Source organism: Osmia lignaria, chromosome 7, assembly GCF_051020975.1.
Source record: "Osmia lignaria lignaria isolate PbOS001 chromosome 7, iyOsmLign1, whole genome shotgun sequence".
NCBI classification, from domain to species: domain Eukaryota; kingdom Metazoa; phylum Arthropoda; class Insecta; order Hymenoptera; family Megachilidae; genus Osmia; species Osmia lignaria.
Genome location: NC_135038.1, coordinates 10900537 through 10914241, shown reverse-complemented (window position 1 = coordinate 10914241; position 13705 = coordinate 10900537). Strand labels below are relative to the sequence as shown.

Below are 13705 nucleotides of genomic sequence, written 5' to 3'. Positions count from 1 at the left end.
CAGCAGACCGGGAGGGGCTGCGCCAGAATTCGAAATTTGAGTACTTAGAGATTTTTCCCACCCATAATCTTTTGCCATATCATTTTTAAGACATTAAGGCATCTATTAAGCAAAAAAAAAATTTCGATTTTTTCAAAATTCTAGAATGATTTAACCTCTTAAAAACACGAATCCTATTTGGATTTATACGTACGCCAAGGAAAAAGGAGAATGACTGCGAGGAGTATGCAAAGAGCGAAGCGTAATCGATCTGACGGAATTGCAAGCGGATAGAAAGCGGAGTTGAGAGGATGAGGAGCGTTGAATCGAACCGAGTGGTAATCGAAGAGTGGACCAAAGTCTATCTTGAAATTTTGTTGATAGACAATTTTCGTTCGAATAGTTTCGTGTACACCCTGCAGGGGCGAATAGAGGATCTAAAGAGGAATTCGTTCCAAGGCGAACGGCTATCGACCACACGCTTTCCTGGAGACATCATGCGAGGCTTCGTCCAGCAATGGGTGCATTATATTACACCCCGCATTATGCAGACTACGGTGTACACGTAAGAATGCCTTCGGCGGACGCGACATGAATATCAAGTGTTCCCTATTGGCCGGTTGTGTGGGCACACCCTAAAACACGACACGAAGAGCCGAAGAAAACGAAAGGCTGAACGTTTCTCTTTCACGCGATAATTCTGCTCTTAGCCTTGAAAATATTACACAATCTCTGTACTTTTTTTTCCTCTTTATTTTTGGCTCTCGAGATCTGCGTTCTCAGAAAGTCCAAAATAAGAAGGCTTCCTAAAAACATTCAATTATGAAACATCCTGCGATTGCATAAATCCAGGTGGCAGAAAAACGTAACCGATAAAAGCGTCGTCTTTCCGTCGTAATACTTTATCGTTATTCGCTATGCACGAGGTAAACACGGCACGTAAATAAACGTAGGAAATAATATAGAAACCGCCGGTGCACATATTCTTTGCCGAGACAAAGAACGCTTATTGTAGAACCACTTAGGAAATGCAGCCGGTCGAATCGAAACGCGTTTTGCCTCGACCGTAAGAAGCTTGAACTTGACTTTACGCTCTTTCAGAAGCGAGCTCGAATTGATACGAGCAGGTTGACGAACCGACGCGACGGAGGAACGATCGAGATAAACACGTTTCACGATCTCTTTGGAGGACGACCAGGTGTCTGGGTTATGAACGCGAGCCTATCCGCTCGATCACGATGCATTGCCAGCTATGTGTAAGAAGCAGAAACGGGATCTGATATCGCGCGAAAAAAAAAAAAAACAATATATACATATCTAGAAAGAGAGACTTCCTCGATTTCCATTAAGTAGGAAGCAGTTACGCATTCGCTGTTACGCGAACCGGAAGCATCGCGGGGTATCGCGGGTTCGCTGGCCGGTCGAGGCTTCTTCGACGCGGTTCGTATTCCTGCGCGTGGAAACGGAAAAAAGGATAGGCAGACCGCTTTATACAAAATACATCGTATATATTTCACGAGCCACAGGTCTGTTTCCTTTTACCCGACCAATTACGCGCCTCGAGTTTCGGTTCGATTAAAATCGTCGGGTATGATTTTAACGTTTCGCGTGTGATGTACGGAAAGAATGAAAATCTACGTCAGATTCGACGCGTTAACCTCTTCCATTGTGACGGAGGCTTCGTTTCTGACATACAAATAGGGACAAATTTTATGAATGAACTGAAAGCGATTCTCCGAAGGCTATTAACGGTTCGACGTGGCAATGATCGAGAAAACGCGCTGAACACGCGGAATATCAATGGCAAGGTGGCCTGGTTCGCATAACAAGGACCCAAGACACGCGAGCCTTTTCAAATTCAGCAAGAATTCTATACCCGTCACGCGTTTCTTTTATTCCCTTTGGTAAGGCTTCGGAATGATACCATACTTGTATTTTATTCAAACTGTAGGTAAAGAGTGTTTAGGGTATAACCAACTAAAATATGAAGTCCTAACGTGCGGAAGTGCCAATGTGCAAAGTTGTGGTATATCGAGTTTTCTAGCTTTCTTAAACGAATATATGGTTTAAATTGAAAAACAAAATTATATTATTTCTACGTAACAGACAAAAAAGAATCTAACTTAAACCTAAACCTAACCCTTATCATTTTTCGTGATGCCCAGCGCCATCTTCTTGCAAAACTTTTTCCAAAAAGATGAAAGAGATCGGATTTCATGATTTTCTATATCTTGGCACGTTGACACTTTATATTTATCTCACCATTAACCTAACACATATACAGGGTGATCCTCTAGCTGGGGGACACAAAGGAACACTGGCGAAAATGGACCCCTTGACCGCACCATAAAGAGTTCCGTATTGTCACGTGCCAGCAAGGACCTACCCGGGCCGAGACGACTCTGTGTGTCTTCATGGTGCGGTCAAGGGGTTCATTGTCGCCAGTTCCTTTGTGTCCTCTAGCGAAAGGATCACCCTGTATACAGAGGGTCCAACGACTACGTCAACAACCGAAGAGGGATGATTCACAACGTGATTCTAAACAACTTTTTCCTTTGCTAAAATGTTGATTAAGGCTTTGTTTTCGAGTTATTAACAAAAAACACTGGCCAATCAGAGCGCGCCTTTAGCGCGGACCGAACCACGAAAGCACGACCACGGCTTGAACGCGATAAAGGCGCGCTCTGATTGGCCAGTGTTTTTTGTTAATAACTCGAAAACAAAGTCTTAATCAACATTTTGGCAAAGGAAAAAGTTGTTTAGAATCAGCTTGTCAATCATCCCTCTTCGGTTGTTGACGTAGTCGTTGGAAACCCTGTATATGAAATTTAAAAACCATAGGGGTGTGGTATCATTCCAGAGATAAGCCTTCCCTTTCAATACTCGATCTTTAGACCGTGCGTTTACTTGAGAGAATTTGTTTCAAATTGCCAGTATAATTAGAGCAATACGAATGTCTAATTAAACGTCCAGCCTTTCGGTTACCAGCCGATAATAACTCGGCACGCTCCGTCAGTTCTTTTCTTTCTCTCTTGCTTCGTTGAGCAGATGTACGAGGTATAATAACACGTCAGTTTTCATTAACGGTCTGCTCGGAAGCGCACGCGAATCCTGAAACCGCGATGACACTTGTTAAACGGCAAGAATATTCCTGATGAAAGTTTCCGAAGCAAAAATTCTCCTCGACCGGATGTTATTCCGTAGCCAACTTGAATTTAATTCAACCTGGCATCATGTTTTATAATTCATTCGACACTCTTGATGGCTCGTAAACTTCTGCTAATACCCGTTCCAACAAGCTTGCAACGTTTCAGCAAAACGCGAACCGTCGGCGCAGAAATTTCAAAGCAACGCAAGAAACTTTGTCGTAATCGTTCTGGACAGGGCAATTATTACGATCGTCTGGAAACTGAATCGATTCCATCGACTGGAACATTGGCAAGAAGGAGGTAAAAGAAAAAAAAAGCTTCGGTTAAACGTTCTAATAAGATTCCGACAAACGATACGCGATTCAATCGTGGAACTCGAGGATGTGCCTCATCTAGATCGATTTGCGCATTGAACACGCTCGACCAGCAGATACAGTTATTCGTAATATCGACATTCGTCGATCCGGCGCAGTTATTTGCGGGTAATCTGGTCACCGCGCAAGAAATCATCCGCTTCTACCATTGAATCCACTTTTGGAGCGAACACGGTGTCGCTTATTTTCAATTTGTCGATCGAGTTCCAATACCTTTGAATAATGAACAGTAATACGGATATGTAGGACGGTCGACCGTATGGACACCGAAGAACTGTCCAGGATCCATGGAAAAGTGTGACATCAGGACGGGGGTCGGGTCGAATCGTGTAACGGAGCTGCAATGTCCTTTCCTCTCGTTTCTAAACCGTTCGTTAATGGCGAAACGGCCACAGGGTATACGGTTACTTTAATCTTAGAACGGCCTTAGGCATTGCAAATTGCGGCAGTCGCGTGGTTAAATGCGCGCACACGGCCGAGGAAAGTTGAACGCGATGTTATCCTTCACACGGCGCGCATGCATACTACTTTTTCTTCATTTTCTAAGAGAAGCCCCTCTGGATGGCCACCGACAGGTCGTTCTTGCCTCTCTGTCCTTTTACATTCGTTCGCTCGTGATTAGAATCATTTTCATCTATGCAGGCCGCAGTTCTTGCCGCGCCGTTCCTGTATCCGTTCGCCGCAAATTGTGCGCCGATGCGCGCGGCAAAATTGCGCTTAATAAGGGTAAACGAGCGCTCCGATCGGCCAGTGATTAGTCCGGGAATATTATCAGGGCGGTTTTCAATGCTCTCGACGTTAGCAGGCTTCTACGGTTAAACTTGAATTTCCATAATCCACCGTATTAACAACTCCTGCTTAGCTAATTAGAAATTTTTCTGTTAATTGCTTCAACAACTTCTTAACTCTCCCCCTCCGAGTTCTAGGGGAACGGGTATAGCAGGATAAGATGGTCAAAAGTGCCCTCGAACCGATTTTATAGTTTATCAAAAAGAACTGTTGTACACCAAGTTTCAACCCTGTATCTTAACCAGGAGGGTAGTTACAGGGTAAGAAAGAAAAACTGGTTTTTGCCATATTTTCCCTATTTAATGATATTCAAAAAATCTGAAAAAATTCAGAATCATAAAGAAACATGTCTAGAATATTCTAGAACTTTTTTAGGGAAAATATGGCATAAACCAGTTTTTCTTTCTTACCCTGTAACTACCCTCCTGGTTAAGATACAGGGTTGAAACTTGGTGTGCAACAGTTCTTTTTGATAAGCTATAAAATGGTGTATAGTTCAATAAAATCGCCTTAAGGACACTTTTGACCACCTTATCATGCTCTATCCTTTTCACTTTTCAGAACTTGCCTTCGAGTTTTTATTTTTACTGCAATAATATTTCACTTTAACCCTTTGACTGCTATGGATGCACAAATAAAAGTTATCAACGTATATTACTAATTACACGCCATATGTTATCGTATTATAATGATACGACAAAACACTGAAAAAGAAAAAGAAATGAAATGAAATGGAATAAAAAGAAAAGTGATTCTTATTTCGTACACACAGAACGTTCAAGCTTAGAGTACTCAGCAGTCAAAGGGTTAATAAACATTTCAGAATATTTTCAGTTTTTTTTTAAATCAGGCCCGAGTGAAGAACATTGCCACTGGAGGGTTAAAAATAAAAATTCCATCTTTATGGAACACCCTGTACACCTTGGATGGTACATATTTGTAATGATAGTAATTGATCGATCTATCCTGCAGTGTAAAAAGCATAAAAGTTCCTTTAAGAAAATCGCTTCGCAACGGTCGCTTCTAATTTCTTCGTTGTTAACCACACGTTTGTTCGTCGTGTACCTCTTCGTATGTATTTATAATTGAAATGTTGGCGAATGAGAAACGAACGCGAACACGAGGAGGTAGTCGAATTAAAAGTTATCGCCGATAGAAAAGGATCCGGTGGCTGTGAGCGAGATTGAATCTCTTACAGGGCCGATACGAATCTCGACACAGGAAGAGCAGGGAAAATCGTAACTCTATCGGCCGAGTCAATTAAGCTTGTGTCTAACGGTCGTGATTAGACGCGTTATAAATGAATGTGTACGTTAGGTGGAAACGTGCCTTGGGCAACAACGTCCGGGCAAACATCGTCGATCTTTCGAGTTCCAACTATGAGACACGGGACATTCGGAAACAAATCTACGCGTTTACCTATGATCCTTAATCATTCTGGCGCCTAACCGAACTATTATTTATTCCGATCCCATCGAAACGAAGGGGACTCGTCCTTTTTTCTTTGTTAATTCTATCAGCGACGAGTAACGATGCAAAAACGAGATCATTGCGAGAAGAGAAGTTTTTGCCAATGATCCAAGTGCCAAGATGATGGATGACTAATGACTGAAACGTATTTATTGAAACAGAGAGATCAGAAGGAAGGGAAAAACACGGATAAGTAAGCCAGGATCAAAAGTACCCTTCCAAGCAATTAAATGTTTTACCGTTTACTCGAGCAAGGATGATTAGGTAATAAAAACTGATAAGACCGGAAACAGAGGCAGACTATAACAGATGATCCATTTCATTCGATTATAGCATAGTTGTACTAAATTAAAAGTAACTGTACAAAAAATGAATCACACTTGTCTCGTATTTTCGGCTATGAATTGAAAACACGAAACATGGTTCTCACAGCATAAGATCGCTTAATGAATGTTGATTAATCAAGAAGAATTTTTACGAGTTCCAACACATTCGCCCGACCTTCCTCCTTCTTCTCTCGTAAAAAAACGCGTAAAAAGTAACTGTAAAAACCGTATTCAAGTTTTTCTTCCTGCTCGATCGGTATCGAACAGTTTCGAGATGTTCTTGTTAGTTCCAGCAGGAGAGCGTTTACTCGTGCGATCTAATTGTTCACGGACAATCGAGTGCACGTATTTCCGTCGAAAAGTTTCTATTCGAAAGTGAAAATTTTTAAATCCTTTCGTCATGAAACACGAAAATTTCTAAATAAATTTTCTACGATAGAATGGTTGCAAGGGTTTTAAGGGTTGGTAGATGCACCAACCTTGGAAACGCGAGCCTCAGGTCAGCCCTGAGCTTGTTCAGAAGCTCGCTGACCGACGTGAATTGTCTCAAGGTCATCTCGCCGCTTCCGGAAGCGTAACCGGAACTCGAACTGGTTGTCGACGGCAGAGTACCCTGCGAGTCTTGAACACTTCCTAATGGACGTCTTCCCCATCGTCTCAAGGCGATCGCGTAGTCCTCCGCGTTGTACGTGGGCGGTCTTAATCGCTCCTGCAAATAAAATCGCAAAGATTCAGTCGTAATTGCGCCTGTCGTTACATAAAAACCGTATCGCTATGTTAAGAACGAATGCAGAACGTATCGAAATAAATTGCAGTGAAATTAATATAACTGCCCTGGAATCGGCACAGATTTATCAAGATAGTTAGATGCGCTCAATTAAGAACATTTGCTATATTTTGCAATCGTTTCTTTCATCATCCAGGAGCTAGAAAAAATTGCATTACAACACTTGGTTACAAGAAAGTCTCAATTATGTTATTTCGCTGTAAAGTTAACCCACATATGCCTATCATCCTTCCGGAAGGATGATGGTACAAAAATTGAATTAATATGTTCTACTTCGACCTTGAATAGAAGAAATCTTACTTATGTGGGTTAAACTAAAAAACTGTAATTCGTCACAGTCCATCGATGGTTCCGTGTCTCGAATGAATTGCAAAATTTTGCAAAACGACGATCGCAAAGAGTGGGAGTTTAGTCGAGGTTAACTTAACGCCGCTTCTAACCATAAATCGCTAGAATTATAGTGATTATCGTCCCAAGTCCATAGGTTGCGGTCTAGGTGAACCTACTACGGTGATTGATTCCCCGTTGAAACCCAGATCGATCGCGGAAATTAATTAACCGCCTTCAACTCCCGTGTATCCTCGGAAACGGAGAGATCTAAACAACCACGAGTAATCTTCTGGAATGGCAATTAAAACTTGCACCTGTTTCAAAAGATACAAGCAGTGGCGGCTCGTAGATAAAATTAGTGGGGGTGCTGCTCCAGAAAATTTTTAGCCTTTGTTTTAATAAACCGACGCTGGGGGAGCAACAGTGCTCTCTCTACCGCGCAGCCTAGCGCGCAGCTTCTTATGTGCGCATGCGCACACGGTCAAACACCACGCCGCTGTGAAGCACACAGTTCCATACAAAGATTTTTGTATCTTTTTCATAAACTGGGGGATGGCTACTGACATTAAGCATAAGGATTATATATTGTGCAAGTATAAAGAAAGAATTAAAGAAAAAAGGACTCATTATATTAAATGTTATCGATAATATCAAGTGCAAATAAGGGGTGCTGCAGTTCCACAGTGCTTATACGCGAGACGCCACTGGGTACAAGTATCCGATACCCCGGAGCATTACAATGGTGACTAGATAGAATTCAAGAATCGTTTATCCGGTTAATTTACGCCGAAGGCCGCGCAGTCGCTTTCTAAACAGCATACCTCGAGCGTTTTGTGTAAATTAAATCGCTCGACGGAGTGTGGTTTCGATTCGAAGCGGTTAATCGGTCAAGTTTACACAAGAAATCAAGTTTCTATCTCGCGGTCGCTGGATTTTTCACGCGCGAAAAGGCTCGAAGGAAAACCGCGATACACGGTAGCGTTTAAAAAAAAAAAAAATAGATTCTTTTATTCTTTATTTCGAACGACGCGACAGAGAAACCATGCTCGAGTGAAGATTTTATAGGACGATCGAGGTTGTTGACAGTCGCGATCAATCATAGGCTGGTAAGACGGCGTCGACGGAGGACGCTGATGGCCCATCATCGTCTGATGAATACCGAGCTCGCTTATAACGATGCATTTTTCGACGAGCAATAAAGTAATTAGAGTTCCTTTCCGGGATATACGGCCACGGATACGTACGTAAATTGTCTAATGGAGATCATGATAGAGTAGAGACCTGCTGCATAGATCAATCATGCTTCAGTTTTTTCATCTTTTCGTTCAGTTGAACGACTGAAACGGGATCTTCGTGCAGGAAATCGTTAAAGAGAAGGGGTGTTCTTAACTGTAGCAATTATGCGAGTAATTAGGCGCTTGGTCGACGAAAATGATGCGCGAGCCTCTAGAGGAACAAACTTTATCTCCATACTTGCAACCTACATATTGTACAAGAGTGCGTCACGTTTTCTTATTAGACCACTCGGTCACTTTGTGTACTTTTGCTCGACAATAAGACACGCGATTCGAAAGCAAACGAGCGAATCTTTCGCAGAATCTGATCGAGAAGAATCGTCGAGCCGCGTGTCGCGCTCGATCCAATTTCAAACCGCACACCTTCGTTTCACATTTTACTCAATTAGAGTGAAGAATTCGAATCGCGGTAAAAGTCCCGACGACTTTCACGAGCATTCGACTTAAGAATTCTAATAAACGTCCCAGCGAAGAGACTCTGGTTTCATGAAACATTCTATTGTAACCAGGCGTGCGCTCTCATTAGCGGATAATGTAACATTAGTTTTAAATAAAAAAAGAAAACAACTAGGTCTTTGATTAAGGTCAAGGATTGCTCGCGATTCCAACGACAATCGCTCGAAAATCTCATTGCAAGTGCAATTGCCAGAGGACAGAGACGAGTGTTGCGTGTACGTCGAAACAATTCAAGCGGAATGCAAGCGTGTGCAGTTGGAACGGGTTAACACGGCGCACTGTGCCTTCTACTCGATATTAATCATATTATCCGTGACTAATTACCACCCTCGCAGTTTCGCGACGCGTATAAATGTCGGCGAAGCCATTACGTACGCGCAGAATTCGATGCATCCGACTGGTGCATGTTGATGCAACGCGCGAGCATGAAAACCGTGGCACGGTTAAACACGAGACGAACGATCGTTTCGACGATTCACATGAGTTGGATAATAATAATCAAGAGTTTGATGGTACAGGCGTTTGACAAAACTGCTTTACAAATGGTATGAGATAATTAATTAGCCAAATTACTAATATACGAAGTTGCATTCGTATCATAAATTATTAGGTGCACAAAATAATTCTGTGGTTTTCTTTTTATTAAATTGAAGGTTTATTTTTAAACTATTGAAGTAATTTTTATTATTTTTATTGAATATTCAAAATTGAAATACTAATTAAGATGGTGCAGTACTAAAGGCACTAAATTAATTTATATACGGGTCATTCACTTTTTGTCAATACCATCGGCGATTTTGTTTTAAATAAAATATGTGAAACTGGGGGGGGGGGGGGGGGGGGGTTAAGTCATCATTTTGCCGGTTTCGAATTTGTTTAAAAATTACAGGCTTTCGAAGTTTGCAATTTTTGCACATTTTGGCAAAAACGGGCTTCATTGACCGCGTTCTGTTCCAGCTCATTGTGACGCCAATTTTCAATTTCCCATCCTTCTGAAGGGCTCATTTTGAAGGAAAAACTTCAGGGAATATGACGATATATTTTTAAAAATTGAAGTCACTCTTGGCATTCGAAAAAAACGCAAAAAATGAATTTGTTTACACTTTTCAACATTATAAAGTTAATTATCGAGGTTAAAAAAATTATTTTATAATAGCTTAATCCTTTCTGAATAGAAAAAAAATGTAGCGCGATCGGACAAATAGTTCCGGAGATAAAAATTCGTAAGTGAAGCCTGTTTTCGCCAAAATTGGCAAAAATTGCAAATTCGAAACACATTCACATGGACCTAGATTCACATGGACTGCAACATATTTCATTTAGAACAAAATCGTCGATGTAACGTCAAAAAGTGATCGATTTGCCATGGAATGACCCATACCTAATAATACTCGATCAGAAAGCATCCCTAAATTCCAACGCGTGAGACGATTTCCTTTCGCATTTGTAACGTCACTATAGGAACCTCTTAACACAAAGTTGTTCTATGAAAGTTTCATTATCCGAAGCGTCGATAATTGCGACAAAACAGTGCGTAGATAGGATGCATAGGTAATAGGGCGATTAGTACAGACAGATTAACATTGACGATATTATGATAGAGAACGAGCCAATTCTAAGAGATTAACTAGCCGTAATGCTCTTCCTTTAACACATTTCTACCTAGTTTATCGTTTATCCGTGAACATGGCGCAATTCTCACGGTGAGGTAGCGACAAAAACGATTAGCAAACCTTTGCACGCTTATCTCTACTCTCTCTATATATGTATATCGATCAATGTTGAGAGATATGCTAATCAAAAGCATCCTGTGCTCCAAGGATGCATCAGCATCAGCATCAGCATCAGCCAGGTTACACGATTAGACGGTTTTTCTCTTGTTCAGATCCTCTCGTTATCAGCCGCGTAATCCTTTCGATGCAATCAAGAGTTATATTCACCTTTTCCGGTTGTGGTCCCCAGGGTTTCACTACCAGCAACTCCTCTTCTGCGTTCGGAGCCATGTCCGTCTCGCTGTAACAAACGAAACAACAATCAGTTGGATTTTTTATATAAAAAGAAAAATCTTAGAAGATTAAATGAGTTGTGTAAAAATTTGAAGAGGCTGAAATTATCGATGCCATTGAAGGAATTCTGAATTCTTCGACGAAGAAGGTGTAGAATAGCAGGGATTCCATGCCGTGTTTTTCGTCGTTTCATTTACATCCTCGAGATTATTGGTGAACGATACAGTTAATTGGGAAGTTGTACGTGTCCGATGCTCGTCCATTCCACGGAACGACTGCGGGGAATTTCATCGGTGGAATTTTCAAACGGTACCTCGGCTCACTCGTTTCGTTCCGCGGCAACGGAGACGAATACCAGCGGAATCTACGCTCATTCGATCGGATTCGTATAGCGACGGCCTAAAATTCGTTTCCGCTAGATCCGGCACGGATTACACGGTTCACGGCTACCGTCGATACGATTTATCGCCTTGTGGGAAGCATCGGGGCTGACGGAGAAAGAAATTCTTATCTCTGTTGCAACTGGTTTGCATCAGTCCTGATCATCCGGCTCGACCAAACAACGCTAATTAGCCTAACGAGTTTAATACAACGATTTTATTAATTAATTACTTTCACACATCGTTAGGGATGTTGTACAGAATATTGCGACACGGATTACGCACGGCTGTTGCACGAAATTCTTTCCCGATGCATCAAGTTTTCACGGTCCGTTGCGACGTAATGCAACGCGGTTCCACTCGGTGAAAGACGTGCAACGCCGAGGACACGAGCCGATGGTATTTCATTTTGTGGGTTGGCCAGGATAATAACAGGAGTCACGATCATCACGGTCACGAAGAAGCGGTATATGATCGCTACTCCTTCTTCATCTCCCGGACTCGATCAGAAATATCCTGGCAATGTTCGGCAAGCTCTCGGTCTGACCTTACGGGTTGCCTGGAATCGTGTCGGTTCAAGTAATTCCCCGCGGTAAGTATGGCTATCAGTGATAATGACCTCGAAGCATTATAATCGAGACGTCAGAAATTGGTTTTCATTGACCGAGTAATCGGTAGAGAGACGTTTCGAAAGTAATTCAACATTTCGCACTTTCTTACTCGAGTTTGCGATGCAATTTCCATTGAAATACGGGGCAAAATTTACGATTAAAAATAAAATCTCATGTAAATTCATAAAATATCGAAAGATTTCAACTGGGCGAATGGTATCCTTCTCCTGTTACTCGTAATTACACGGGTATCGTTAACGCATTAACACTTGAGCGATGATAGTGTCGCTAGCGTGCGTGCGCGCCGAGGAAGCAGCTAAACGTCGTGGCATTTAATTGGCGTTTCGTGATAATTATCGAGCGTTAAAATATCATGCTGAAGATTGTTAATCCTCCTATGGTGCTCTATATACAAGTATCATAAACGTAGGTATAATGAAACGGCCAAGTAACTGCGAGGTTTCAAGTGTTTTAAGAGCGCGAACCTACGGCAATGCCATTAACCAGCGTCGTTTTGCCATTTATTGCACGCGAATGGTTTCACCGTCGGCAAACGTGGTTATCCGTTTTAATCGAAATAATCCAACCGCTTGGTGATACTAAAAACCAACAGAAATCGCGTTAACGCTATGGAATAACGTAAATTTTCAATTTCAATTTACTGTTCAGTACTTCTGTCAGGAATCGAGCGTAGTGCTTAACAAGATCCTAACAGCAGTACACTTCATTTTTCATGGCATCGGGGTAACCGTTCAGTTATATTATAATCTTTAATAAGATGCCAGAAGATAATATTTTATTTAATTACAAGGTGGACAAGTATTTCTTGTTTCTTTTTTCTTTTTAAATAGAAAAGATGCTCGCCATCAGAAGCTGCTGTCAACGAGTCACACCGAATCCAATGTCTAGCTCATCATCATTAATCTTGAAAAACGTTGTTTCACCGGTCGGAGTGGAGGGAGGGTGATTGTTGGTGCGTCAAAGAGGGCCGCCTCGCGGAAACGCGGAGCTTGCATACGGAACGCGGCTCGAAACGCGTGCTCGTCAGGCTGGCGATGTTGAGCGCGGTACCAGCATAACGTAGTAGTCGAAGCTAACCATCGCATCGCGTCGACTAGGTGGATACTTACTCGAGGAGGACAGGCAAGGCATTGACCCGCGCGCGAGCGGTTAGTCACGCATACGCACGCACTTTTGCACGCTTCTCGCGTACGCATGCGCGTTCAACCGCGATACCTCGATACACCGGTGTCCTTTAAGGAATTCCAGCTTTCCTACAGGTATTCCCTTCGAGGCAGGAAAATTGGCGAAAGTGCGGCGCGCGCTGCAATTGCGAGCGGGATTCGTCACGATTCGAATACGCGTTCCTTCTTTAGTGTGCCGAACCACGGTGTTCGTGAAACGTTGCTGAAAATCGGGTCAATCGTAATAACCCAATCACCGACCACGACTGTTTTTCGAGGCTGAGTAATTTAATCGACGAGAGGATTCCAAGTGCGTTTGCGTTTCACCTGGTTGCGTTTGTCAACTCGTCGAGGATCGGTTAAGAACGGCCGTTCTTTATTTTACTCGCGCGTTTCTCGGAAGCAGCATTCCGGAGATTTTAATTCCATTGAAATTAGCATGGCGCGAATAGCTCCGTTATTGAGGAGAATCGTCGTCGTTTAGGACGTGATGGCTTGGGTGCACGGTGTGCGCGAACGGATAGTCGCGTGCAGCATAGGAGAACGCACGTTCCACTCATGAATAGGTA

The 13705-nt window shown here is 42.4% G+C and overlaps 1 protein-coding gene across 2 annotated transcripts in view; it reads right to left on the bottom strand.

Moving 5' to 3' along the window:
* Nucleotides 1–13705, bottom strand: part of mwh (multiple wing hairs) — a 44393-nt gene that overhangs the window by 8238 nt on the left and 22450 nt on the right. For both annotated transcript variants that reach the window (XM_034338159.2, XM_034338160.2), the window contains exons 2-3: nt 10896–10968; nt 6567–6796 (exon numbers count right to left, since the gene is read on the bottom strand). In XM_034338159.2, the coding sequence (XP_034194050.2) occupies nt 6567–6796; nt 10896–10968 (303 nt within the window). The remainder of the gene's footprint in view (nt 1–6566; nt 6797–10895; nt 10969–13705) is intronic.